At 40.5% G+C, this 27042-nt stretch overlaps 2 protein-coding genes across 3 annotated transcripts in view; one reads left to right on the top strand and one right to left on the bottom strand.

Annotated features, from left to right (window-relative positions):
- coro7 (coronin 7) overlaps nt 1-27042 on the top strand; it is a 222125-nt gene that overhangs the window by 121577 nt on the left and 73506 nt on the right. The window lies entirely within an intron of this gene.
- vasnb (vasorin b) overlaps nt 8195-27042 on the bottom strand; it is a 32882-nt gene continuing 14034 nt past the window's right edge. For both annotated transcript variants that reach the window (XM_079827392.1, XM_079827393.1), the window contains one exon: nt 8195-11753. In XM_079827392.1, coding sequence (XP_079683518.1) covers nt 9729-11723 — 1995 coding nt within the window. In that variant the 5' untranslated portion in view covers nt 11724-11753 and the 3' untranslated portion in view covers nt 8195-9728. The remainder of the gene's footprint in view (nt 11754-27042) is intronic.

The raw sequence follows: 27042 nt of genomic DNA, 5'->3' as shown, positions 1-27042 counted from the left end.
TATTGTAGCTATTTTAATGTCCTTTGTTATGTGAAATTACTCACCGATCTTGTACATATCATAATTAAACAGTTATATATTCTAATAAAACATTCGCTTTTGGATTTAAAAAAAAGTGCATTCTAAAAAAAAAATGACATTATCAATAATTTATGACATTTACCCATCAAAGTAAGTCAAGCAATTTTCAAACAATTTTATACAAGATATAAGTTATACAAGATTCAACTCATTTTTTAAGTCAGTTTTATGTAATTTAAGTTGAAATCACTTAAACATCCGAGTTGATTGTACTAAAAAATTTGAGGAAGCACCTTTTTTGTCTGATATTTGATAAGATATGATATTTTGCATTAAAGTACTTTTTTTTTTATTATTATTATTAAATATGCCATCTACAACGTCAGGATTTCCCCAATTTTATTTTATTTTTCAGCCAAACCTCTTTGACATCAAATATTTACTTGTAGTACAACTGTAAAAAATATGATCAATAAGTTATGACAACATATGTTTTACATTGATAAGTTAAGCAATTTTCAACTGTTTTAAAGTTATACAGGATTCAACTAATTTAAGTCAGTTCCCCTTCAAGGGAACTCGAGCTGCGTCACCGCTTTGGGAACGCCCCTGCGTGATTGCGTCGTGAAGCACGTATGTCATCAGTCCAATTGAGAGACGGAACGTCATAGGCGGGTGACGTCATAGACCCGGAAGCTATAAAGCACACCAGCAAACACACGCCGTTAGCTTCTGTTGCCTTCAACAAGCGCTCTGTGTTATTCTGTCCAAGTGTCTTTGTGTTGTGTCTGAGTTCAGACTGTTTTGTTACGTTTGCACTATTCACCACATTGATACAAGAGAAAAAAAGTATGACGAGCGAACAGCGTTACAGACAGTGTGTTCCTCCCTGCTCACGCTACATCCCGAGCGGGGATACACACTTGATGTGCGTTGTTTGTTTGGGAGAGCAGCACGCGCAGTCGGCACTCGAGGGTGCCGGCTGCGAGCATTGTGAGGCTCTGCCTCTTCGCGTGCTGCGATCCCGCCGGGCGCTCTTCGAGGAGGGCGTCCCGGTTAACGCTCCCCACGGCACGGGTCCCGCTGCGGCTGAGGCTCAGCGGCGACTCATGTCGTGGGGTTCGCAAAAGGATCTGACGGAGGGGATGGAGACGGGCCCCGCCCTATCTCTTCCTTCACCCGCCAGATCCAGCGCTGCCTCTCTGGGTTCGGGAGCCCGCTCTGCGGCTTCTCCCGCCCGGGGAGCGGCCGCGATACTGCAGCTATCTTCCTCCGAGGAGGTTGATGTCTGTAGCATCGATGCAGGGGGTGGAGACTCGTCACTTCATTCCCCTGCAAGTGAGGAGCTCATGGAGGTGCTGAGCAGAGCGGTGGCCAGACTTCACATTGACTGGCCACATGAACATCATGAGCGAGCTGCTGTAAAAAGCAGACTCGACGAGCGCTTTCTCCCCGCGCGCTCTGTTCAGCCTCCCCGAAGGAGTCTGCCGTTTTTCCCGGACCTCCACACCGAGGTGTCGAGGTCTTGGAAGCGGCCCGTGTCTGCACGCATTTTCACCCCGCAAACGTCCGTGTATAGTAATATCGCGGGGTGTAAGAGACACGGTTATGGTCAGCTGCCTCGGGTTGAACAGACGCTTGCGAGCCATCTGTCACCCGAGTCTGCGTCGACCGTAAAGGCTCCGTCTTTGCCCACAAAGCCTCTTAAAGTGACATCATCTTTTGTGGGCAAAGCATACTCGGCAGCAGGTCAAGCCGCCGCGTGTCTGCACACGATGTCTATCGTGCAGGCATATCAGGCTGATCTGCTAAGGGACCTGGGGGAAAGCCACGAGATCGGAGTCGATACTATTAATGAACTTCGATCGACTGCCGATCTCGCTCTCCGTGCCACCAAGGAGACGGCTCGATGCGTCGGCCGTTCTATGGCAGCCCTAGTGGCCACGGAGAGGCATTTATGGCTAAACCTTACAGATATTAAGGAAAGGGACAAGAGCTTTTTGTTTGATGCGCCGTTGTCTCCGGAGGGCCTGTTCGGTGACGCTGTCACCACGGTTACCGACAGGTTCCTGGAGGCGAAAAAACAGGCAGCGGCGCTCAAGCAGTTCCTTCCCCGTAAGCCCCAGGTCTCGTCTGCTGCTGGGCGGGAGCAGCAGATGCCGTGTACAAGCTCCTCGCACAGGGCGCAGCAAAAAGTGAGTGTCGCCACTCGTACACCCCCGCAGAAAGGGTCGTCGGGTGCGCGGCGCTCACAGGCGCAGCCTTCTAACCCCAGGGCTGATCTGAGGACAGTCATTGTGGCGAGGAAGGCTGCGTCAAAGAAGTCCTGACGCCTCTGGGCCCAGGACAGTGAGGGTGGTCCCCTCCGCGGGCGCACGGTGCTTACCGCTGTACACGGTACCCGTGCGTCCGCGGTACCCTCACGGGGTCAGTCCGCCAACCCCGCCCGAGTGCCGGGGCGCGGAGGGGCCCCGCGGGTCATTCAAGGACGGCCCGCACCCTCTTCGGAGGGAAATTATGCCGTCGAGTCAGTCGTTCCCTGCCGGTTCGCCGCTTCAGGGCGCTGCACTCGCGGTGCAGAGTACATCAGAGACCAGCCTCGAGGGGCTGGTTCCCTTAGTAGATTTTGTGTCAGAGTGGGAAAATCTGCCTCACATATCTCGTTGGGTCCTGCGATGTGTAAAGTTGGGGTACGCGATTCAGTTCAGATGCCGTCCCCCCAACTTCAACGGGGTCCTCTCCACTGTGGTGGACCCGGTGCAGGCTCTGGTGATGACTCAAGAAGTACAGACTCTGCTGCAAAAGGGGGCTATAGAGAGGGTTCCCCCCCCGGACAGGGAGTCAGGCTTTTACAGCCGGTACTTCATAGTGCCAAAGAAGGATGGTGGGCTGCGCCCCATCTTGGATCTTCGCGTCCTGAACCGAGCCGTGGCAAAGCTCAAGTTCAGGATGCCGACACTCAAACAGATCGTGTCTCAGATCAGGTCCGAGGACTGGTTTGTCACGATAGATCTCAAAGATGCGTATTTCCATGTCTCCATCCTTCCGCAGCACAGGAAGTTCCTGAGGTTCGCTTTCAGGGGAGAAGCGTACCAATATCGGGTGCTTCCTTTCGGTTTAGCCCTTTCACCCCGCACGTTCACGAAGTGTGTGGACGCTGCTCTGGTCCCCTTGCGTTTGCAGGGGATCCGCATCCTCAATTACATCGACGACTGGCTGATACTAGCACAGTCAGCGCGTCTCGCGGTTCAGCATCGAGATGTTGTTCTCGCGCATATGAGGAGGTTGGGGCTGAGGCTCAACTCCAAGAAGAGTGTTCTCTCTCCTGTGCAGAAGATCACTTATCTCGGGGTGAGTTGGGATTCGGTCGCTATGCAGGCTCGTCTGTCGGAGCCTCGCGTGGGGTCAATCCTCTCAGCCGTGAAAGGGGTGAAGCTAGACCAGCCGCTCACTGTAAAGCAGTTTCAGAGACTGTTGGGTCTGATGGCAGCCGCGTCCAATGTTATTCCTTCGGGCCTGCTGTTCATGAGGCCGCTACAGTGGTGGCTCAAGACCAGGGGTTTTTCCCCGAGGGGGAACCCCTTTCGCGTAATCAAGGCAACGCGGCGGTGTCTCCGCACCTTGGTTATGTGGAAGGACCCCAGGTTCCTGACCCAGGGCCCGTCGCTGGGGGCACCGTGTCAGCGTACTTCTCTGACCACGGATGCCTCCCTGACGGGCTGGGGGGCGACCATGAGTGGTCGCTCGGCCCAGGGTCTGTGGCAGGAGCACCAGCGTTCATGGCATATAAATTGCCTGGAAATGTTGGCGGTGTTTCAGGCTCTGAAGCACTTCCTGCCGCATCTCAGGGGCCATCATGTGCTTGTACGCACAGACAGCACATCGGTGGTCTCCTACATCAACCATCAGGGGGGCTTGAGGTCTCGTCGCTTATACAAGCTGGCGCGCCTTATCCTCCTCTGGGCTCAGGGAAAATTGCTGTCAGTCAGGGCTATGTACATTCCTGGGCGGTTGAACGTGGAAGCAGACATCCTGTCGAGGCAGGGGCCAAGGCCCGGGGAGTGGAGACTCCACACCGATGTGGTGGAGCTCCTTTGGGAGAAGTTTGGCAGGGCCCAAGTGGACCTGTTCGCCACTCACGAGAACTCTCATTGTCATCTGTGGTTCTCCCTGTCGCCTCCAGCTCCTCTCGGACTGGATGCGATGGTACAGGAGTGGCCGAGGCTGCCCCTGTACGCTTTCCCCCCGATCGCTCTGCTTCCGGGAGTTCTAGAGAGAGTGCGCCGGGACGGGGCCCGTCTCCTTCTAGTAGCCCCGTTCTGGCCGGGCCGGGTATGGTTCTCGGATCTGGTGTCTCTCCTCGACGGCTCTCCCCTGGAGATTCCGTTCCGGAGGGACCTTCTCTCTCAGGCGGGCGGAGTTTTTGTTCACCCCCGCCCGGAGTTGTGGAAACTGTGGGCTTGGCCTCTGAGGGGGCCCAGCTCATAAGTTCCGGTCTCTCAACTGAGGTTGTTGAGACCATTCTACACTCCAGAGCTCCTTCTACGAGGAAACTTTACTACCTGAAGTGGAGACTCTTCACCTTATGGTGTCGAGATCGCCTGCGGGATCCAGTTAACTGCCCTGCGAGCGTGGTGCTGGAGTTCCTGCAGGAGAGATTCTCTGCTGGGTTAGCCCCCTCCACACTAAAGGTGTACGTGGCGGCCATAGCTGCTTACCACACTCCTTTGAGTGGTGTTTCATTAGGGCGACACCCTCTAGTAACTCGTTTCCTCCGTGGAACCTTGAGGCTGAGACCTGTGACACGCACCAGGGTGCCGGCCTGGGACTTATCCATCGTCCTTCGAGGCCTTTCCGAGGCTCCCTTCGAGCCGCTCGAGGAAGTTCCTGAGAAATTTCTCACTTTCAAAACTATTTTTCTTCTTGCTATTTCTTCTCTTAAAAGAATTGGGGACTTGCAAGCCCTCTCTGTCGCACCCTCGTGCTTGGAGTTTGCCCCGGGTATGGCTAAGGCCTTTCTCTCTCCGAGGCCCGGGTATATTCCTAAGGTCCTCACTAATCCTGTGAGACCTATTGTGCTCCAGGCCTTCTGTCCTCCTCCCTTTGTGACGTCAGACCAGGAAAAGTTAAATCTGCTTTGTCCAGTTCGCGCCTTAGACGCCTATATCCACAGAGCTGCCCTGTGGAGAAAAACTGATCAGTTGTTTGTTTGCTACGGACCTCCATCCCGTGGGGGTCCGGTGTCAAAGCAGAGGATGAGCAAGTGGGTAGTCGAGGCTATCTCACTGGCTTATGTGGCGGCCGGACAGCCCTCTCCTTTGGCTGTTCGGTCCCATTCCACTAGGAGTATGGCTGCTTCTCAAGTTCTCTTGGCAGGGGCCTCCCTGCAGGAAGTGTGTGATGCGGCGGGGTGGTCCTCGCCGCATACATTTGTCAGGTTCTATGAACTAGATGTTTCTGCTACTCCGGGGTCTCGGGTGCTCGCCTCGTAGCTGTTACAGGCGGGCATCCAGACTCGCATGGGGACGTGGGTATTCTCGTTCCCAAAGCGGTGACGCAGCTCGAGTTCCCTTGAAGGGGAACGTCTCGGTTACGACTGTAACCTTAGTTCCCTGATGGGAACGAGACGCTGCGTCACCCGGCCATACTCCTCGCATGCCCGCAAGCGCCTTGTTTCAGGCCTTCTTCAGAAGCTAACGGCGTGTGTTTGCTGGTGTGCTTTATAGCTTCCGGGTCTATGACGTCACCCGCCTATGACGTTCCGTCTCTCTATTGGACTGATGACATACGTGCTTCACGACGCAATCACGCAGGGGCGTTCCCAAAGCGGTGACGCAGCGTCTCGTTCCCATCAGGGAACTAAGGTTACAGTCGTAACCGAGACGTTTTATGTCATTTAAGTTGAAATCACTTAAAATTGATTGTACTTAAAAAATACTTAAAGCAACTTTTTTTTCACAGTGTGATTTTTGATAAGATATGATATTTAGCATTAAAGCTCGTAATTGAACAGAGACATTTTTTATTATTAAATTTGCCATCTACGATGTCAGGATTTCCCCAATTTTATTTTATTTTTCAGCCAAACCTCTTAGACATAAAATATGTACTTGTACACTGTAAAAAATGATATGATCAGTAAGTTATGACAACATATGTTTTACATTGACAAGTTAAGCGATTTTCTACTTTTATATAAGTTATACAAGATTCAACAAATTTAAGTCAGTTTTATGTCATTTAAGTTGAAATCACTTAAACATCCAAGTTGATTGTACTTCAAAATTTAAGGCAGCAACTTTTCTTTTACAGTGTGATATCTGATTTCTGATCAGATATGATATTTTCAGCCAAACCTCTTAGACGTAAAATATTTACTACACGATTCAACTCATTTTTTAAATCAGTTTTATGTAATTTAAGTTGAAGTCACTTTAAGTTGTTTGTACTTAAAAATTTAAGGAAGCAACATTTTTTCACAGTGTGATTTTTGATAAGATATGATATTTTGAATTAAAGCACGTAATTGAACAGATAAATTTTGTTTTATTAAATATGCCATCTACGATTTCAAGATTCAACTAATTTTTAAGTCAGTTTTATGTAATTTAAGTTGAAATGACTTAAACATCCAAGTTGATTGTACTTAAAAATTTAAGGAAGCAACTTTTTTTCACAGTGTGATTTTTGATAAGATATGATATTTAGCATTAAAGCACGTAATTGAACAGATACATTTTGTTTTATTAAATATGCCAGCTACGATTTCGAGATTCAACTCATTTTTAAGTCAGTTTTATGTAATTTAAGTTGAAATGACTTAAACATCCAAGTTGATTGAACTTAAAAATTTAAGGAAGCAACTTTTTTTTCACTGTGTGATACTTGATAAGATATGATATTTTGCAGGAGTTGAAGAATTTTTTATTAAATATGGCGTCTACGATGTCAGGATTTCCCCAATTTTATTTTATGTTTCAGCCAAATCTGTAGCTCCCTCACAAACCCCTGTTTGGATAACCCTGGTCTACATTGTGAAGTTCTCTAGTTTCTGCCTGTACGTATGTAACATGTAAAAGTAGGGTATTTATGCCAAGAATGGGGGGGGGGGGTGAGGGGTTGTGTGTCTTTTCCTAATACACACAACCCTGGCGTCATCACCCTAGAACTGAGTATGGAAACGGCAAGACCAAAAAAGAAAGAAAAAACAAGGAGCAGAACAATATTTACTCAGCAGTAATTTTCTGTGGAATTTTTTGGAAGATAATTTGAAAAAGTCAGCTCGGGTGTCTACAATAGGCCCTTTGAGCAGCTCAGTTTGAGTCTGGCTTTGGAGTGCAGCCAGAGGACCAGCTCTCTTAAAATCACAGAATAATGGAGGCCTTTTATTGAAAAGCTGGAAAGCAGACGCACACACGTTCAGCTACCCACCACCATCGACACACAGAGCCCTGTTTCTCCTGCGACTGACGTGTGCTTGTACGCTTCGTGGTCAAAATTGCCTCCACCTGATATCTTAGTTATTGTTAATGGGCAGTGCTGTGTGAGAGCGTCTGTTGTGTTTTTAATTGTTGGACATGAGTGTGCGCATTACAAATGGAAATGCTATTAGTGCTGGACAGCGGTGGGCTGTTTTATGTGTTTGTGTTGTTAAACGGGCTTAATATACAACAGATTGCAGCTGGATGGCTGTAGATAAGCAGACTTTGGGAGTAGTGCGAGCGTTAGTTGCGAACCCCGTTCAAATGTACCTGTAAAACAGGTGGGTGGTCAGCCTAAAGGATGTGTGTAATAACAAACAATCCTCATTATGTTCAGTCCGGTGACGTAGATGGAGGTGAAACTGCACCTATTAGATTTGGCAGTCGTTTGTTTTTAATAAAAAATCCCTTGTTTACCTCAAGCTTTCTCTATAAAGGGAAAACATAATACCTTTCCCTGGCACTCAAATCCTAAAATTCCTCATAAAAGTTTGCTTTGGGTGGTGCGTTTGCAGATGGCGTTGAGGATGCTAGCACTGTGTGCACATTTATTTTGGTCTATTAAATCTTAAAAACATCACGTTCAACGTCAGTAAACCTAATTGACTCTGCTGCTAATCAGACCAGCTAGCTTGAGCGAGAAATAGAAGAATATAAAAGAGTCGTTTTTGTTTAGTTTTTCTCTTTTATTTGCAGCTTTTTGAAAATACCATCATACATATACAAACATCTCCATGTAGACAAAAGAAAAGTATAAAAAAAAGAGCTTCCCAAATTAAACAGGGAAAATTAGAGGCAGATCTTATCAAAAATATTCACAAATATTTTCAATACTTCATACTGCTGAGAGTTTTTCCAGTTTGGATATTCCAACAACAACAACAATAAAAAAAATGTTTTCAATTACAAATCCTTTTTCTTTTAAGCAGAAGGTTATGCAATTTCATTTTTACATTTCGTATTTTATGATTTTTTTTGGAGGGGAAACATCATTTGACAGGTCGTAGAACAAGTGCTAAAATAGTAACACATTTCCTCACAGAGGTGAATCAGCACAGCTCCCCACTGTCTCAGTTTGGCATTTTGCGGTAAACTTTACCTTTAAGAATCCACAGTATCTGTGGCTTACGGAGTGATCAATGACGGCCTGGATCTCAGTCATTGGACTGGTTTAGCTAATGCTTCGAGCTGGCCAAACATACACTTTAGTGTTTTTGAACATATAAATCTGTCAAAACGGTGTTGACTGCCAGAGTAAACTCTCTGTCGAGTAACATGTAAATAGTGCAATGGCTAATTTTGGTAAGTGACACAGAATTAAGTTTTGAACAGTGATATAGGGGGGGAAAAAATATTTTTTTTGTATATAAATAAATATTTAAAAAAGATCCCACCAGTTTGTAGCTTCCAATAATATATTGCAAGACTAATTTGTTTTTACAAACAGAACATATTGTATATTAATCAGCCATTTCCATTGAACTTTTTTGTCTCTATTTCTAGGGGGGGGGGGGGGGGGGGACAAGGGCTACAATGTAGAGGAGGGATTTAGTTCCAAGTCTGAATAGACTTTTAACTGCTTAGACTGTCTGACATTTCTAAACTAAAGCCTTTGATTCACTCAGTGGTACAAGTACATTTTAATCTTCAAAGTTTTTAATCTGGTGTTTTGTCTGCTTTTAAAGTCACAAGATATGGGGGAAGAGCAGCCGCCTGGTAACAGTCACATATTTGTACAAAAACATTTACAAAAAAGGTACAGATATAAAACAAAGTAACAATGCCTATCAGTTAGTCAAAGCATCATAAGAGTCAGCCTTGATACTTAGGAAGTCTATAAATTCAATATCTTCAATTGCCCAATCAAATGTAGGGCTTACGGTTCACAGTTAGCACAGCTCTTAAGAGTTGCACGCAGGTGCTACACATCAATTTTTTTCAGTCAGCCTTATATCCGTTTTACGATTGGCAGCCAAATTCAAATTTTTAAAAGATCTTTGGTTGAAAGATTGGCATGTAGAGTCCATTTTTCAGATGTTAGAAGGCACTTAGGAGGATGTCATTTTGACAGAAATGTCCTTACAGGATTGCAGCAGGAATCACCCAAATGCCACGGTCTCTTTGCAAAGAAGCTGGTGGCTGGTCTTACTGTCCTCTGTGGTACCCTGTAAAGCACTATCTTTCATGCTTTAGCATGTAAGTAAAGTCACAAACCTTTCGCAATTATCAGAAATACGAGGGCTTCAAACTGTTCATGTTGTTGTTCGCACTATGGTGATCCTGAATGAGGGGCACCTCGTAGTCCAAGCCCCCATTCTGTGCTGTTGATGGACAGGAGATAATCTCTTGCTTTTGGGGTAGTGCCCCATTGTCCATACCCTCCAGCTCCAGCTGTGACGGATCACATTCTAAGTCCAGGTGAGCCTTTGATTTATTTTTGTGCATGTAGCAAGCTACCCCAACAGCCACAGCTATTAGCACTAGCAGAAGAAGGATGGCGACTGCAGGGATTAGCATCGTAGTGAGTTTTGGGTCCTCCCGTCGTGCAGTTATCTGCTGACTGGCCGTCTGGGCCTCAGTGCATACAAGATCCATGCTCCCATGTTCCCCCAACGGACTGGCACATACAGAATATGTAGAGTTTGGCTGAAGCCCGCGCAGCGTGTACTCCGGGTAAGAGGGTGGTACGTTGAGGTGCTTGGGACGTTTATCCAGGGCAGAAAGGTTCTTGTAAGTTAATTTTACACCACGGATGTGCGGGCGCATATCAATGTACCGGTGAAGGTCTAAAAGTATTGAGGAGCTAGTTACCATCGTTGCAGTAATTTCAGGTTCCACGGTGCCGATTGTTGTAGGGACGCCCTCATCCTTTTCCTCCTTTTGACAGTATGTCCCTGATGTTCTTGGTAGGCAAATACACTGCCTCTGTCCTTCGTTGTCCAGCCAACATGTTCCTCCATTTAGGCAGAAATTGGTTCGACAGAAGGTTGATCTTAGGATTGGGTCGATACTAGTACTAGGGGTGGGAGGCAGAGGATCATAGTCGGTTTCCGTAGAGGGGTTATCACTAGGTTTGGCAGGGAGAACTGCATGTGTTGTACTTGGTAAACTGGTAACCGGAGCTGGCGGTACTGGAGTTGTCTTTACCGTCCGAGTCGTAACAGTTGTGGTTATCGGACATCCGAATTCTCGGTGCCCCAGTCTCTCCAGCACCTTCCCGGAATTAAAAGGAGGAAAGTGGCAGCGTGTCTCTTCCGTCCTCCCCAACTGAATTTCATTGTTTCGCAGCCAACTAGGAAACCAAGCCAGGTTGCAAAGACAGTTGAAAGGGTTTTCCGCGACGGACAGTCTTTTTAGGTTAGGAAAGACCTGCGATAAGGTCTCTGGCAACCCTTGCAAGTTTAGATTGCTAATATCCAGCTCCTGAAGCTCTGTCAGTTTCTCAAAGTCTTCCCATTTCACAGGTCTAATGGGATTACCAGCCAAACTGAGAGTAACCAAGCCCCTTGCTTCCCGCAACACTTCTGGAAAGGTTGTTAACTGATTGTTGGAGATGTCGAGCTCATGGAGGTTCTTGAAGCCTCCAAAGAGCTCCTCGTTCAGAGAAGTAAGCCCCAGTCCGCCCAGTTTCAGTGACTCCAACTTGGGTGTCTGTAGGTCGTTTGGCTCTGGCGAGGGGATGTTGTTAAACCGTAAATCAAGCAGAAGCAGATGGGACATTTTCAGAGCGGGCATTATTGTCAATTTGTTTCCTTGCAGCTTGAGCTCCAGTAGCTGTTGTAGTCCATCAAAAGCAGCAGGATGTATGCTCTCTATGAGGTTGCTGTAGAGATATAGCCTCTCCAGAAGTTCCAGTCCAGCAAAGCTGTCCTTGGATATGTGAGTGATCTGGTTAGCCGACAGGTCCAGGTTGTGAAGAGAGGACAGGGGTTCAAACACGTGATCTGGGAGTTCAGTCAACTTGTTCTGACTTAGATCCAACATCTCCAGGCTGTCCAAATCAACAAAATCCTCTTGGGAAAGGGACTCAATTCCGTTCTTGAACACATAGAGATTCTTAGTCGTTGTTGGTACTTCGCTGGGCATTTTAGTGCTTTTGCGGCTAAAGCAGAATATGGAGTCTTGGCAGGAACAGTCCTTTGGACAGGTGTTGGCCAATACTGGGGAGGACATGAGTTGATAGAAGAGGAGGGGCAGCAGTAGAGGGAGGAAGAGCTTCATGTTGCTGCCTTCACATTCACCCTTTCAAGCCTGCAATGTAAAAAGAAAGCCAAGTAAACATTTGCTCAATCAAATACACATTGTATTTCTTGACTTTGAAACATATTTAAACGTACGCCAGTCTTGACACTTAAAATTTGCCAAAGTTTAGGAACGGCATGAATCAACAACTAAAGCTTTAAAGTAATTTGCAACTTCAAGGAACACTGCAGTACATGCTGTGGTTTTTGTTTCTCTGCTTTCCCAAGTCTATGAGGTCAGTCTTTTTATGTGGCTGAGTAAAAGGGTTGCTTTAGACCAAGTGCTTTCAAAGGGTGATCAAAGGCGAGCTCTCTTGACATGGTTGTACTCAAACAATAGTAGTGGTAATGGTGTACATGCCTGCTGGAACCTTACACTGGACTTCAGGGTGATTTTGACATTTATTTTTCTTTTTTTTATCAAAACAAAACATTTTGAATTCCATATAGTTGACCGTATCTCAGGTATCTTATGAAGTACTCTTTCAGGAATGGTTGAATGTTATATTATAAGTGTCCTAATGAACATTGTCTATCCTGCTTTGTGCACCATTCCACCCACAAATCACCCAACTGTTTGATGAACATTGAGTTCCATCATAGTTTACAGCACACATACTGAATCATTGTTGCACATTGGCTCACAAGACTAGCCTCTTTTTGGGAGTGATTTGTACAGTTTGTGTCTTTCTACAAACATTCTGTCATTTCAAATTAATTCATTTTATATTTAGATCAAGAGATGCACTGGTACACGCCAATAACAGCCCAATTTTTTTGGACCTGAAGACTTGACCTTGAACACCAAGACACAGAGCTCATCAGATGAGCTCAGACACCTTTAGGGAGGAACGTGAGAGACAGGGAGGAGAGCGAGAAAAAGAAAGATAAAGGGATATGAAGCTGGGAGACTGAAGTGAGCTGGGGAAACAGTTTATCATCCCCTGTGAGATCAGTCGCTGCAGTATCTGGCCTTGAAAGGAGGGGTGGGGACGTTTCGTTCTCCCTTACGATTTTCCTCCTTCTGTTTCTCTCCTGGACAGTGTGGGGGGTTTCTTGTTAGAAGTTCACGCTGAGGTGAAATTCTCTCACTCGGTTTTATTGGACAGTACAGAGAGATATTAGGATATTTAGTTTTTTGGATGTATTTTATTCTGTGTTGGCTGATAGAAAGGTGTTAGTCTTGTTGTTAGATCAATGTGAGTTTCTAAAGATAATGGTAATAACATCTGGATATTTGTAAGGTGCATTCTCGCTGAAAGCGAATGGAAGTCATGCATTTTTTTTAATGAAAGTGAGTTCTTTGGCTTTTATATTTTATATTTTCTATATATCTATTCATTTTTATTTCAGTTTTAACCATTTTAGTGCCTCAACTTATTATTAAACGTATTATCTAATGTTTTATTTGAAGTTACTTTTTATTTTTTATTTTAGTTAGGACAACTCTGGTTTTGCTGTGTGGTTTTGATACATTTCATAGATATGCATTGCTTCTATGACATATTTTTATGTACATTTTGTAGCCTGACACAACTCACAAAACTGTAATCCTGACGTCACCACCGTCAGCAACACATTTGGTTTCCTATACGCAAATTCTGGACAGTCATCCTGAGAGAGAGATTTGCCTGTCTTTTGCCATTTTCTTCTCTCTTGTGTCTAAAAAGCAGTGGAGCAGGTTTAGACATTCCTGTTGCTCTGTCCCATTGACTTGCTGGCTGTGATGCAAGCGTCTGTCTTTAGACAGTGGGTTTAGTTTGACGCTCAGTGCAAATAAAGCAGGAAAAAAAGCTTGGGACTACTGCCAAGCACACGCATATTTTTCTGAAACTAATCCTCTGCTTATTACGTGTGCACTGTTTGGTCTGTCTGCCTTTTTTCCTATTTAATGAAACTTTTTCTCGGCACAAAGGCAAAAGGGTAGGGTTCAAAGGGACATTAAAAGAAAGTACTTTGTTATGTTCGGTCACTGATATTGATTCACTCGTATGGGCTTTGCATTCTCCGACATGTTTTGACACCATATACCTGTTCTTGTAATGAGCTCTAGCTGTGATCTGTCTTTTTGGAATGGTGTTGATCTTACAACAAGGCTAGGTGAAAGAGTAATGTATGCGCCGGTTCCTTCACCAAAAAGCTGGTCTCCATTCACTGATGCGTAACGCTTTACAGTCCGTGAGACCTGATTAGTTGTTTTACTAGAGGCAATGATGGAAAAAAACACACAGGCCTTCCAGATAACCTGATAACAGGTGGAGCGCAGTGGTTTATGGGCAGTTAATCATGAGGGGGTAGCAGGTCACCGCCGTCCCATGGTGTTTGACTCTCAGAGTACCGTGGGAATGTTGTGAATAGAGTTTGTGTGATATCAGAGGTGGACCAAATAAATGCATAGAGCAGAATGATTTTTTAAAGCTGCTATTGCTCATGTTTAGGGTTTGTGGCTTGGCTTGTAATTCGTCCTGCGTTGTTACAGCTATGAATAATACCTCAAATCAGAACGAGAAGAGATGTGCTATCCCTTTTCTCAGAGCCTAGACGTCTTCAGAGATTCTGAAAAAAGTCTGAAGCACTACTAAAAGAAACGAACGGCTGATGAAAATAAGGCGTAAACCAGGGAAAGACACAAAGATAAGCCATACGAACATCAGGGTGGTGTTTTTAAACATGAAGGGAAAGTGGATTTAAGATACAAGAAAGACAAACAGAGACTGAGGAAAGAAAGAGACTTTTCTGTGATAGATTTGCAGTCAGAGGGCAAAGTCCACTTCCGTCCCTCAGCCAGCACAAAGCATTCAGACTGTGGTGTTGTGTTTCACAGTATCATCTGGCATGTGAAGAGCAGACCTGATAGATGAATAGATGAATGAGGATAATGCAAAACCTCAGTCCTCCCTTCCTGAACTTTAGGGAAGCCGAGCTTGATAGAAAGATCAGAAGGAAGTGTGGAAGGCACACTAGGATCAAGGGGGAAATACTCTGTCGGGGATATACCTTTTTTTAGAAGTATGACAGCAATACCTTTAGTATTGTGGCTAATAGTGGGTGTTTGGATTTAAATAGGCAAATGCTTAAGAGTCTTGGATCATCATTATGCTTCTAGCATGTTATATGTTTGGCAACATGTCTTTTGACCTTAAAGCTACACTGTGTAACTTTTTTAGTTTATTCTTAGCTTAAAAACACTTAGTTCTTTCAAAAATATATGTGCGCATTAATGTTTTTTTTTACTTATTTCAAGTAATAAAGTATTCTCGTAAGTTTATAATATGCCATTGAAAATACATACGGGTGAGGGGTTTGAATGCGGGTCGCCATGTTGCCCCTCCATCTTGAAAGTACATCAGCCAAAGAGGGACATACCCGTAAATTCAAGCTTCGCCTTTCGCGTTTTAACACTCGATGGCACCGTGTCGAATGTGGACGAGGTCGAACTGGAAGCCATATTAATCTTGGACTAAATCGGCCACCGTAGGAGTTAAAACGAAATCGGAATTGAGAGGAACAGAAACTAATATTCACTGGATGGTCATATACCTTTTCACCACTAGATGGGGGAAAATATCACACAGTGTAGCTTTAAGTGATGGCGTGTGTAGCTTTTAATTTCTTAAACAACCATGTAGGAAGACACATCACGGCCATATTCCAGGTCACAATGTCAAGATTCATGAGGCATGAAGAATCATTTTCACACATGAACTGGCTCCTCTGAGTCCAGATCTTAAATTTATTGAAAGTCTTTGGGATGTGCTGGAGGAGACTTTACAGAGTGCTGGACTCTTGCATTGTCAATACATGATCTGGACCAAAAATTGACGCACATCTTGATGGAAATAACATCACAACATGTATTTCTATTGAGAGGTGCATCCATTCTTTGGACCTATCCAAACAGTGACTTTTTTTGTGTGTATGTTATTTGATTTATATATTTGATTTTATTTTAATGTCAGCTCAACTATTTTCCAAACTGCCTTCGAGTTGCCGATACCGAGCCCTCGTATTTATACATTTTTTTGACTTGCAAATTTCTTAAAGGATAGCTTGACTGTAGGTTATGAAGTAGCGGTGACTCTGAGTGAAGGGAAGCATCTGGCGGAAAGATCAGGGCAGGTATGGAGATAAAGCTGTTGCCTAAACATCATTTTTAATTTTGGCCGGTGTTTATCCTACTCTGCATCATTCCAAACCATCACAAGAAACAATCTAGCCAGCCGACGGAGACACACGGAGTGGGAGTTCGAGTCTGATCTCAGATAAACCCCCATCCAGCACACACAGATACTCCATCTTCCTCCTTCCCTTCAGAGGCCTGCGACTTATCAAGCCACTGATAAAAAAAACACCTCTCAGGGATTAACCTAAAGCTCTCAGATCTGCTCCGAGTGACTCTCCTGCTGTGTGGCATTCAGTCAGACAGAGCGTCTGACCTGTCACACCTGTGTGATAAAGCTGTCATTACAGCCAGCTATTGGCTCTACATCCCTCTTTGGCTTTGTATTTTCCTCCTGTACCCACTAGTACACTTACTTTTTGTTTAAACATTTTTAGGATGTGAACTTCTCTTCTTATCTAGCTTACTTCCTTCCTAGTTGTCAAATATACCTGGCTTTGTATATATTGTGAGTATTGTTGGCTCCTTGACAAATTGCTTTTGTTGCACTTTTTGGTCCATTTTGGATAAAAGTGTCAGCTAAATGTTTAAATGTAAGACCAGAAGGTACCGTATAGTTTGGAATAATAAAACATTTTCAAATGTTTTATAATAAGTCTCTTATGCTCTTATGTAAAAATACAGTAATATTGTGAAATATCATCCTTTTTTAACTATTATTGTAATATATTGTAAAATGTAATGCATTTCCATGTTGCAAATCTGCATTTTCAGCATCATTACTCCAGTCTTCAGTGTCACATGATCCTTTTTTACTGCTTTTAGTGGGAATTAATTTAGAGATGCAATATCTTGATGAGGGTTTTAGTGTGCAGACAGAATGCCTAGAAATATTAAAGCAAAAAATATCTAGATAAATTATACATAAACCAGTCGCAACTCCGCATTATACTTGTACTTGCCATCAAAACACATTTTATGTAACAAACACAGCGTTTAATAACTTTTAATAATACATTTATCATCAAACTTCGGTCTGATGTGAGCCATTTTCTAAGCATATTTCTTAGGACTTAAAGGGTCTTAAAAATTACAACTAGTTGAAAATATGCACAGCCGCACTAATCAGTCACTGACTATAAAGATTGGTAACATTTTACAACATGAACTTACAATGAACAGTTGTGTTTTTAACATACTAACATTAACAATGATTGTTAAGGTTAACTCATTGTTAGTTAATGCATAAACTGATGTTAACTAATGGGACCGTATTGTAAAGTGTTACCAAGATCTCTCTACATCTTTTTAATTTCCCCTTTTTCTCTGTCAGTGTCTCGTTCGACCAGCTGGTGCTTTGCATATCCCCGCATGGGATTATTTAAAGGAACGTATTTGCCATTGAAAATGTGCTGATTTAAATAGAAAGCAGTTAATAAGGACGTTATTGCTCAAGGCTTCCAGCAGAAAAAAAAACTAAAGTGCCAAACGAAGAGTTGCTGGAAAAGGAAAAGTCTTGTCTTTCGTTATCTTTCCAGCTCTTTTCATAATCTAAGAGCAAAGGACATGACGAGCGAGGCAGGGAGACTGGCCTCGTGGAGGTGGCAGATGCCAGGAGCCGAGAGAGTGAGTTGGGCGTCAGCAGGCCCGTGTCAAGAGCTCTTATCTTCAGAACAAGGCTCATGTGCTCTGAGGCAGGAGAGGGGCTGAGGGAAAGGAGGCGGAGTTAGCATGTGTCATCTTAGGCAGGAGCTGTGGAGGTGGGAAGGTGGAGGAATGTTAAATATTTAGGGTTGCAGGTTCCAAAATACTGCCCATGAGTACATATTGACTGTAGTAAATAACATTCATTTGTTCCCTTTTTAAGTTACTAATAATATGTTTTATTTATTAATAGAATCAATAAATAACTATTTTAATTACAATCCATTTTTAATAAATAAAAATCAGGATGAATATATGTAGTTTAATATAAATTATATATGTAAGGAATGTGTGCACGCGTGCGCGCGCGGCGTGCGTGCGTGTGTGTGTGTGTGTGTGTGTGTGTGTGTAAGCTGCTATTTTCCATACCATAAAGATAATAAAATTACCACAAAGGTAGTCTATATGACTTGTTCCCTATATACACTTTAAATGGCTTCAACATTTGCTTATTGTGTGACGAAGTCCTTCAAAGTCTCATATATTCAAATACAGTAAAATCTAATACAAATACACACATTGTGTATTTTTTCATTTATAAATGTACATATTGTAAATGCATATTCAAATACATTTTAAATAAATATATTTTTAACATTAAATATATTTGACATATATTCAAATACAGTGAGCTCGAATAATGAGTATAATATTAAATAATTGTAAATTCTACAAAAATGTAATCTTACATTTAATAAATATATTTAAACTTGTAATAATTGTAATACATTATATTTAATTATTAAAAGTTTAAATATATAGTCATATTCAAATACAGTATTATTATAAATATATTAATTATTTTACTATTCTAAAAAAATAAATATTCATACATTTAGTAAAAATATATATATTTAAAAATATATAATATAAAATATATATATTTAGTAGCTACATGCATTTAAATAATAAATAATACATATAATTTAAAAAAAATTATAACATGAAATATTCTTAAATACAATGAATGCATTTGCCCAAGAGCATTAGTACATCATTTTATCACAATGCAATGAGTTGGAATTTGCTGAAAGAAATGAGTGTCAGTAAATGATGACCTAATCCTTTAAGATCCAGTCTAACTATAATTAAACGGACAGGGATATTAGTTTGCTGTACAAGAAATTTGAACATCAGCTATACATATTTTTGGTAGTTTACAGTCAGTGAGCTCTTTCTAGGCATCAGAGTTGAGCAACTAACCCCTGACGCCCACATCACGGTCTCCGTGAGATGAAACAGGAAGACTTCCTGTTACCTGCCCCACCTGACCACAGCTGGACCTTGCTGCCCACAATGCACCAGTATCATCCCTCAACCTGACAGTGCACGGCCATAAACATTGTATTATTGAAATACAAAGCTCTCTAGTTCAGTAGTCGGGGCACTGATCTGGGATTTATCCATTTTAAGGGCTGAAACATTGCATTTTCTTTCAAACTGAAACGTTTGCTCCCTAAATAGTCCCACAATGCTCCAGGGTGCATCATGTGCTCTTAACCATATACAGATTCATGACCCTAGAAAGCTAGGGGGCTGATCGAGTAGACCTTCAAACAGAAGCGTGTCAGTTTGTGCATGCCACTTTAAACAGGAAGTGTGTCAGTGTTATGTAATGCGACTATACCTGCTAAACTTGATGTTGTTTTTCCCCTTTGTCGAGGAGGGTAGTAATTAAAGCGAGTGTATTGTGTTTTAAATAGCACAAAGAAGGACAGAACATCATCATTGACGGCCTTGATCTCAGGTTCACTAGGTCAAACACTCGCCCGCTCATGTGACCACAACAAAAAAAGACACATCAAAGCTAAAGGTGACTCTGGCTGCTGCAGCGACTGACGGCTGGGGCGGCTTTGTTTCCACTCTACCGCTCGCTTTTTCTAGTTTTTGAGAGAAGAATAGCGTTCTCTTGGCTCAGGATTTACAGCCGTGACCTGAAAAAGTGCATGTCGCTGCCATTGCTGTCCTGAATGGAGCCGACCGAATAAAAGCACTGCTTTTTCTACATGGAGTTGAGAGTTAAAGGAATAGTTCACCAAAAATACAATTCATCGTCCATGTTGTTCCAAAAGGAGATGTTTTCTAGTTTAAGCTGCTATTTTTCATACCATAAAGGATGATAAAATGACCAAAGGTACACTCAAAAAAATAAAAATAACCTAAGTTGGGTTGAAAATGGACTAACCCAGCAATTTGGTTGTTTTAAGCAAACATTTAACCCAACCGCTGGGTTAGAACAACCCAATTGCTGGGTTAAAACAACCCAATTGCTGGGTTAGTCCATTTTCAACCCAACTTGGGTTATTTTTAGCCCTGCATTTTTTAAAGTGTGCATTTGCTCTTTGTGTGACAAAATGAAATTGAAGTCCTTCAAAGTCTCGCATATTAAAACACAGTAAGATCTAATACTACATTTTGTATTTCTAATTCATAAATGTAAATATTTTAGTGTATATTTAAATATATTTTAAATGACTTTATAATTTTAACATTAAATGTATTTTACATATATTTTAATACTGTAAGATCTAATGATACATGTTGTATTTTTTAATTCATAAATGTAAATAGTTTAGTGTATATTTAACTATATTTTATTTTTGATTTAATATATTATACATATATTCAAATACAGTAAGATCTAATAATGAATATAATATTAAATAATTTTAAATTCTACAAAATTAAATCTTACATTTAATAAATATATTTAATACTTGAATTAACTTTAATTTATTAATTATATTTAGTCATATTGAAAAGCAGTATTATATTAAAATAAATATATTAAATATTTAAAAAATTCTAAACAAAATGTATTTATTAAAATTATATGAAAATTAACTGAATTGTCACTATACACACACACACTGTAAAAATAAAATCAGGTCTCCAATTGAACATTTTTTAGTGACCGATCACATCAAAATTTTCCAGTTGGCCAAATTAAATTTCTGTGAATTGATGCAATTTAATTTAATTAAAATTCAAGAAATTCAATTTGGCCAACTAAAAAATGTAAATGTGATCGGTCACTAGAAAATGTTTATTTATTTTTTTACAGTGCATGTACAATGAGATTAAAAGCGACTCCTTTTCCAGTACCAGCAAGAAATATAACAACATATAATTAAATAAGTAGTGCAAAAGGATAGTTACATATTAAATAGTAGAAGTAACATGTATTTAAATAATACATATCATTTTAAAATCATTAAATATTCTTAAATGTAATAAATTCATTTGCCAAAGTTCTTGTACATCCTTTTATCACAATGCAGTGAGTTTGAATGTGCTGAAAGAAACGAGTGTCAGTAAAAGATGACATTTACATGTTAAGGTGAACTACTCCTTTAAGATCCAGTCTAGCTATAATGAAATAAACCGGGACGGTAACAACACATAAAGGATTCATTCTAGATTTAAGAGTTTGGGATTGTTGCATGTCCCCTTAGCGTCCGCTCATAGTGAGTGCATTGAATACGATCCCCCAGATCTTTCATGGTGGTGCTGATAAGCATCTCTGCCCACAACCTCAGCCTGACACACTCATTTAAGAAACAAAGAATGGACAGTGTTCGCCGTTCAATTAGTTGCGCGTCTGCAGGATGCGGGAGGCTTGTCTGGGCTCTGTGTTTTGGCTGCGAGCGGACCTCATCGGGTCCTTTTGTTTGCGACATCAGAGAGATGTTTCACTGCAGGTACTCGCAGGTTTGTGTTACAATCCTGAGCCCGCGGGCAGCTTCTTTCAGCCTGGTGTCGCCCTCAGGGTTGCATAGAAACCCAATGCTCAAGACGTGTGCCTGACTGCAGCCAGGGCTTCTCCAGAGGCGAGCCATGTGGGCGGCCGGAAAGGACAGACTGCAGATGTCTGCCTTGCGCTTTATAGCGAGCAATCCAAAAGGATATGGATTTACAAGCACTTGCTCTGAGGAATTATCATTGCATGCCGCTGAGGCCAGATGTCAGGCTTCATGCTCATTTGTTTGTGTCTGTCTTGATGCCTGCTGGCCCGATGTCCTCCCTCAGCACTGCTTGATCAGGGATCTCAGAGCCCGGCTGTCAGCGCTCCTCCATTTCAGAGAGATTCTCCATTGAGATTAGCTCTCTCTGAACGCACTGTGGAGCAAATGCATCGAAGCCCATTTCCATCACATAAAAAAGTCAGGCTCTGGTCAATCATTATTGACACAGAGATTCATAATTATGACATTTAAAGTCTTAACTATGACAAAAAGTTGACAAGTGAAAAATGAGTATGAGATCGATTATGATATAAAAAGTCTAAGATATAAAAAGTTGTAAATTATTACGTAGTCAAAAGATAAATTGAAATTATGAGAAGTCAAATATGAAATGTCAGATATAAAGTCAAATTATTACAGTCAAAATTATGAGATAAAAGACAATTATGAGAAGTCATTTATTACAAGTCGATTATGATATAAAGTCTTAATGATAAAAAGTCGAATTATTACAGTCTAAATTATGAGATAAAAGACAATTATGACAATTTTGAAATCATGAGAAATCAATTATGCCGTCAATAACAACATATAAAGTTTAAATGATAAAGTCGAATTATTACAGTTCAAATTATGAGAAGTCAGTTATGACGTCATTTATGATATAAAAAGTCTCAATTATGAGATAAAAGACAGTTATGAGATAAGTCAATGCCAAGTCAATTATGATATAAAGTCATAAATTATTACAGTCAAAATTATAAGATAAGTCTAAATTATGAGATAAAAGACAGTTATGAGATAAGTCAATGCCAAGTCAATAATGATATAAAGTCATAAACAGTCAAAATTATAAGATAAATTTAAATTATGAGATAAAAGACAGTTATGAGATAAGTCACTGCCAAGTCAATTATGATATAAAGTCATAAACAGTCAAAATTATAAGATAAATTTAAATTATGAGATAAAAGACAGTTATGATATAAGTCAATGCCAAGTCAATTATGATATAAAGTCATAAACAGTCAAAATTATAAGATAAATCTAAATTATGAGATAAAAGACAGTTATGAGATAAGTCAATGCCAAGTCAATTATGATATAAGTCATAAATTATTACAGTCAAAATTATGAGATAAAAGAGAATTATGACATAAGTCATTAATTGCAAGCCGATTGTGATATAAAGTCTTAATTATAAAAAGTAAAATTATTACATAGTCAAAATTATGAGATAAATCTACATTTTGAGATAAAAGACAATTTTGAAATCATGAGAAATCAATTATGCCGTCAATAACAACATATAAAGTTTAAATGATGAAGTCGAATTATTACAGTTAAAACTATGAGATAAATTGTGAGAAGTCAGTTATGACGTCATTTATGATATAAAAAGTCTCAATTATGAGATAAAAGACAGTTATGAGATAAATCAATGCCAAGTCAATTATGATATAAAGTCATAAACAGTCAAAATTAGGAGGTAAATCTAAATTATGAGACAAAAGACAGTTATGAGATAAGTCAGTGCCAAGTCATTTGTAATATAAAGTCATAAACAGTCAAAATTATAAGATAAGTCTAAATTATGAGATAAAAGACAGTTATGGGATAAGTCAATGCCAAGCCAATTATGATATAAAGTCATAAACAGTCAAAATTATAAGATAAGTCCAAATTATGAGATAAAAGACAGTTATGAGATAAGTCAATGCCAAGCCAATTATGATATAAAGTCATAAGTTATTACAGTCAAAATTATAAGATAAGTCCAAATTATGAGATAAAAGACAGTTATGAGATAAGTCAATGCCAAGTCAATTATGATATAAAGTCATAAGTTATTACAGTCAAAATTATAAGATAAGTCCAAATTATGAGATAAAAGACAGTTATGGGATAAGTCAATGCCAAGCCAATTATGATATAAAGTCATAAACAGTCAAAATTATAAGATAAGTCCAAATTATGAGATAAAAGACAGTTATGAGATAAGTCAATGCCAAGCCAATTATGATATAAAGTCATAAGTTATTACAGTCAAAATTATAAGATAAGTCCAAATTATGAGATAAAAGACAGTTATGGGATAAGTCAATGCCAAGCCAATTATGATATAAAGTCATAAACAGTCAAAATTATAAGATAAGTCCAAATTATGAGATAAAAGACAGTTATGAGATAAGTCAATGCCAAGCCAATTATGATATAAAGTCATAAGTTATTACAGTCAAAATTATAAGATAAGTCCAAATTATGAGATAAAAGACAGTTATGAGATAAGTCAATGCCAAGTCAATAATGATATAAAGTCATAAACAGTCAAAATTATAAGGTAAATCTAAATTATGAGACAAAAGACAATTATGAGATAAGTCAATGCCAAGTCAATTATAATATAAAAAGTATAATTATAAAAAGTCTATTATGTAGTCAAAAGATAAATTGAAATTCAAAGTCAAGTTTGACGTCAGTCAAGTCAATTATGACTTTAATATAATTTAATTTAAAAAAGTGACTATTTATATCATAATTATGTCTTAGTAACTCATAATTTAGACTTTTTTATAATTAACAATTAGTATCTCATAATTTTTCATGAGTCATGAGTCCAAGAAATGTTTCAAAACATATTTTATGTGTGTGCGTTTGACAGAAGAAGGTAATACTGGTTTGGAACAACATGAGGTGAGTAAAGGAAGGCAGGGCGTTCATTAGGTGACCTGTCCCTTTAAGTGTCAGGAAGGCGCAGTGGCTGTGGTGTTGATCATGAACTGAAGCGTTAATGTGTGTGAGGCCCCGCTGGACCGGAGAGGAAGTAGAGTAGCGTCCGAAGCTGTGATGGCTTCGACATCATAATATGATAGTTGCTGGGTTAAGAGAGGACGAACTTCTGTAACCCGGTGTGTGTGTGTGTGTGTGTGTGTGTGTCGAGTTCCTCTGAACCTCTGCGACTTGCTTGTAACTCCAAACATTCGTTTGAAGTGACTCTACCTGTTCTGTCATTCAAACAAACAAGTGTCTGCACGCTTCCTTTTTATCGGTTGTTTTTTATTTATAGGAATCACTTAAGCAAATAGCAGTTTCATGTAGCATCTGTGGGTTTCACACATGCAAATCAAACATAACCCTCATCAGGTCAAAACGCACGACTAAAGCATGACAGCAACACAACATTACGCTAGCATGCAAGACTGAGCATCAAAGATAAGAGATGATTAAAGCATCATCACAGAAACAATAGAGGTCATTTATAAATATGGAAGTGCAAATGTACTCGGTGGCCGTTTTGTAAACGTCACAGATCTCAGATATGAAGACCGCACTTGTCATTCTCCGGATCCTCATCCCATCACATGAGCGCTGACTGGTCTTTTGGCAGCCAAGAGCGCATCAGGACATGCAATTGTCTAGGAATGTCTTTATGTGTTGCTGATGACAGCATTGGCAAGGCTGCATTTCTCCTCATTCCAGCCAACTGTGATATTTAGCCACGATAACCTGCTTGTGCAACTTGCTTTATTTTTGTCCGTTGGTGATTTTTTCTTATTTATTTTTTGAGTCTGGTAGCCCTGGGGCCGTTTTTCAGAACTGACACACACACACATATGAACGTCTTACACTAAGATAAACATGACATGCGGATGCGTCTATCGCCTCATGGGCTACAATAGAGCGCATTGTTTGCCCAAAAGACCCCGCAGACAGCCGGGATGTGCAAGATAGATGCGCCACCAGCTACGGACTGTGGTTGCAATCCATGCGAGAATATCAACATGTTTCCACCCGCAACACTTGCTATTGCTCATGTATGTCTCAAACAACGACTGGAACTGAAAAGGCAATGAAAGAGGGGATTTTCTTACTTCTTTTTTTCCAGTTCAAATGTCTATGGAAGCTTGTTTCCGCCACAGAATAAAAAAAATAATAAGGTAATTGCGACTTTTTATCTCACAATTCTGTCTTTTTCTTGCAATTGTGAGTTTACATCTTGCAATTCAGACTTTTTATCTCAGAATTGCGTGCTATAAGGTCACAATTGCATGTTATAAAGTCAGAATTGCGTGATATAAACTGCAATTCTGACTTTTATAACACAATTGCGACTTTTTCATGCAGTTCTGACTTTATTTCTTGCAATTGTGAGTTTACATCTTGCAATTTTGAAGTCAGAATTGCGTGATATAAACTACAATTCTGACTTTTATAAGATGTAAACTTACAATTGCAAGAAATAAAGTCAGAATTGCGTGATATAGACTTGTCTTTATATCCCTCAGAATTGGACTTTATAACACGCAATTGCGACTTTTTCATGCAGTTCTGACTTTAAAATTGCAAGATGTTAACTTACAATTGCAAGAAATAGAATCAGAATTGCATGATATAAACTTGTCTTTATATCCCTCAGAATTTGACTTTATAACTCGCAATTGTGAGTTTATATCTCTCTATTCTGAGAAAAGAAGTCCGAATGCATGATATAAAGTCAGAATTGCGAGCTATAAAGTCACAATTACCTTTTAAATTGTTCAATTTAAACAAGCTTTCTTACATATCCCAACATACTTTAATCAAGTTACATTTACTTGAAAAGCAAAATGACTGGAAATATTAAGTCGTTGTCTGAAGCATTATTAACTGTAAAAAAAAAAGAAATAATAGGCAACATTATGACTGTCCTTTCTTTGCCGTACCTAAAGTTGCTGCATTTTGGCTCTTGTCTGTAGATTCCTTCATGCACAACTCGTATTCTTTCGGATGTTTAATACGCAAATGTTTTAACAGTGGCTATTTTTAGGGTCCTTGTCACCACGGGACAATATTTCTTGCAATTGTGAGTTTACATCTCGCAATTATAAAGTCAGAATTGTGTGATATAAACTTGCAATTCTGTCAATTCTGAGAAAAGAAGTCGGAATGCATGATATAAAGTCAGAATTGCGAGCTATAAAGTCACATTTACCTTTTAAATTGTTAAATTGAAACAAGCTTTCTTAAATATTCCAACATAATTGAATCAAGTTACATTTACTTGAAAAGCAAAATGACTGGAAATATTAAGTCGTTTTCTGAAGCATATATTAAAATTAGGGATGCACCGAATCCATATTTTTGGGGTCGAAAACTGAATCCACTGGTTAAGCCGAATCCGAAACTGAATACCCTACTCTCATCCTCAGTCCATTACCACAGTAAACACATTAATGGAGTAAAAAAACGTCCACAGCAGTGTATTTTTCATTTTATTTTATTTTAACTGTAAAAAAGAAAAGAAAGTATAGGTAAAATTATGACTGTCCTTCCCTTGCCGTACCTGAAGTTGCTGCATTTTGGCTCTTGTCTGTAGATTTTCTCATGCACAACTCGTATTCTTTCAGATGTTTAATACGCAAATGTTTTAACAGTGGCTGTTGTTTAGGGTCCTTGTCACCACGAGACAAATCAGCATTGCAAATTGAACATGAGCTCGACTTGAATCACCTTCTTTTGACTGAAAGTAC

Source organism: Gobio gobio (genome assembly GCF_949357685.1).
Source record: "Gobio gobio genome assembly, chromosome: 1".
Taxonomy (NCBI): domain Eukaryota; kingdom Metazoa; phylum Chordata; class Actinopteri; order Cypriniformes; family Gobionidae; genus Gobio; species Gobio gobio.
Note: the sequence above shows the minus strand (reverse complement) of the source record. Positions and strands in the feature narration are given on the sequence as shown.